The sequence below is a fragment of the Hippocampus comes genome, unplaced genomic scaffold (assembly GCF_001891065.2).
Source record: "Hippocampus comes isolate QL1 unplaced genomic scaffold, H_comes_QL1_v1.1 scaffold191, whole genome shotgun sequence".
In the NCBI taxonomy this organism is placed as follows: domain Eukaryota; kingdom Metazoa; phylum Chordata; class Actinopteri; order Syngnathiformes; family Syngnathidae; genus Hippocampus; species Hippocampus comes.
The window spans coordinates 1,657-4,328 of NW_017805151.1; the positions used below are offsets into that span (position 1 = coordinate 1,657).

General features: G+C 41.2%; 1 protein-coding gene across 1 annotated transcript; it reads right to left on the reverse strand.

Moving 5' to 3' along the window:
• Positions 1-344: 344 nt before the first annotated feature.
• On the reverse strand, positions 345-1,739 carry tp53rk (TP53 regulating kinase). Its single transcript, XM_019868236.1, has 2 exons — positions 1,481-1,739; positions 345-989 (listed from the first exon to the last, which is right to left on the reverse strand). The coding sequence occupies exons 1-2, from the start codon at positions 1,701-1,703 to the stop codon at positions 499-501; spliced, it is 714 nt and encodes a 237-aa protein (XP_019723795.1). The 5' UTR covers positions 1,704-1,739; the 3' UTR covers positions 345-498.
• Between the last annotated feature and the right edge of the window lie 933 nt (positions 1,740-2,672).

Sequence of the window (2,672 nt, forward strand, 5' to 3'; positions counted from 1 at the left end):
TTCTACATGACGTTAAGTGAATAAAGTTAAAATCATTCACAATTACAGTAAAACGTACGCCAATAAAAACTCACTTACACGTCGTCGTTTCGAATCTGATGATCGAAAAACGCGAAGTGAAAATGTGTCTCGGTGTCGTCGTTCCGTAGCATCGGGTGGGCGTTGCGTGTATTTAAGCTCCCGCGGCATGACGTCTCAATCCGGGTTACGGGTAGTGGAATTTCCGCTTACGTAAGTTCCGGTAACATGTAATATCGTAGTCAAAATGTTAATGCACAGGCTTTTGTTCCGGGTGAAGGATATTCCTTTTCATAGAATTCCCGGGATGGGAATATTTACTGTATCATGCAATCTGGTGGATTGAATCGAATCCGAACAATCAACTGAATTCTTGTCAGAATTTCACTTAATTCAGTTAAGATTTTACTATGTTTGATAATCACCACTTATACAATGATGAAGCAAAATATTTTTACTTAGTTACGTTGGAGAACTCTTTCAACCCACCATAGACCGCTTTCTCCCTCTCAAACGAACTTCATCAAGCTTTTTTATGACTGCTTCTGATTTTTGGGATGAGGCTGTGTAGCTCTTTAGTAACGTCTCAAACAGTGCCTCTGTGCTGGGATGAGTACTGAGGAAAGCTTTTTCCAACACGTACAAATCTACCGCCTTATCCTCTGGCAGAGTCGATATGTAACTCAAACCAAAGTCGATGAGGACTAGGTCAGTCTCGCCATCCTCTGGTGGCCGCCTCAGTAACATGTTGGAGGTGGTCAAGTCACCGTGGATGACGTCCTCATCATGCATTTTGGCCAGGATGTGACCCATCTTCTTAACCAGATGCTCCAGCTCCACATCAGGACAGGAGGAACCAGACAGCTGCGCAGAAGCAATGTGGTCACGTACTGTCGAGGAATCCGTGATTTCCTCCAAGAAAATGCAGTGGGAGGTGTAGTCCACAAAGTAGACAACAGGGGCTGATATGCCTAACAGGGAAGAATTTGAAGGAGAATTCATTTTAATAGCATGGTTGTGATTGTGAAGTTGGCGCCTAAAATCAGGTGAGTCATCAAGTACAAGTTGGAGGTTTCAATAAAATGATGGGAGCCATTTGTCACATTTGCAATATTCATTTTTTAAAATTCAAAATTCAGTCTTTAAATATTTCTACCCCTGCTAGACTAATTCTTATTTACTCACACTGACTTATTTATTCCCATTAAGTTATCTTTATATACACATGAAAAAAATCGCTTGTTGAGGACGAGAACTTAACTCTAGTATTGAACGTTCACGAATAATCCAACCAATCTTAAAACTCACGCATAGAACAAGGGCGTAAAGGCAAAAATATTTTTTTATTCAACACAAAAACTTTTGTGACATCGATTTCAGAGTTTATTTACACATCTTAACCTCTGTGCAACAAGTCAATGAGTAGTGCCGTGACGTGAGCTGCTTACAGCGCCGTACTTGCCTGCTTTCCGGCAACGAAGAATAGAGCGAACCTCTTGCACAGTCCGACGGTGTGTCAGTTTTTCGTCCAACACTGGGTGTCTGTAACGTTTCGGGAACCTTTCTTTCACAATAGTCGGCTTCCCGAGAAACACACTACGGTATACTCGCGCTTCTGCGCCTTGTTTTAATAGCTCTGCTGTTCGAAGAAAGTCGAGTGTCTGCATCTCGCTGTTCTTAGCCATATTTTTTTTCCGGGACTGCTTCTTCTCGGTGATAATGACAGCTGGGAATAAAACGGATTACCGCCACCTACTGGTAGGGAATGTGAATCAATTATGTTTATGAATGAAAATGCAATTTATGGCAACGATAATTATAAGAAATAGCTCTTCTCATATTTTGCTGACAGGATTTTACGTTTAGAAACAAAATATGAAAACAATGACTTTTTCGCAGTATATTAAAATCAAATCTTCAAGTCTTGTTTCCAGAGAATATTATGGAGAAGATAATATTTTGTGTTCTGTTGTTTATTTTCATCCAAAGTAATGACATTCACGTGAATTATGTTTTCCTACTTTTTGTCGTGTGCTGCTCAGTCCAATATTTTAAATCTTAAGAGTATTTTTTCTTCTGTCTCTTCTTGTCCATCTCATAACTACCATTTTCCTCTTAATATTTATTTTCTGTCTTAAGTACATTGACACGGTCAAGGACAAAGCCATTGTCCTTTACCTCTTTCATTTTCCTCATTCATCAACTCCTTCCATCTACTCTGTACCCTTTTCTCAATGGTCAGGTACATTTCCAGCAGTGTCTTATATATATACATAAAAAAATAAATAAATCCTTGTCTTACCCCTCGGGTGGTGTGACAGACACGGATGGAACCATCAGAAAGAAGGAACACGAGAAACCAAGGGCTCAGCGAGGAGCTGAAGAGAGCCTGGAAGGTAAAGGTGACAGTCGGGCCTGTGGTGGTCGGAGCAATCGGGGCAGTGACCCCCAAACTAGATGAGTGGTTGCAACAGATCCCGGGAACAACATCGGACATCTTAGTCCAGAAAAGCGCAGTGCTGGGAACAGCAAGGATACTGCGCAGAACCCTCAAGCTTCCTGGCTGAATGTGGGACGGACACCATCCGAGGGGTGAGACGAGGATTTTTTATATGTGTGTGTGTGTATGTATATACACACACACACATTTTTAT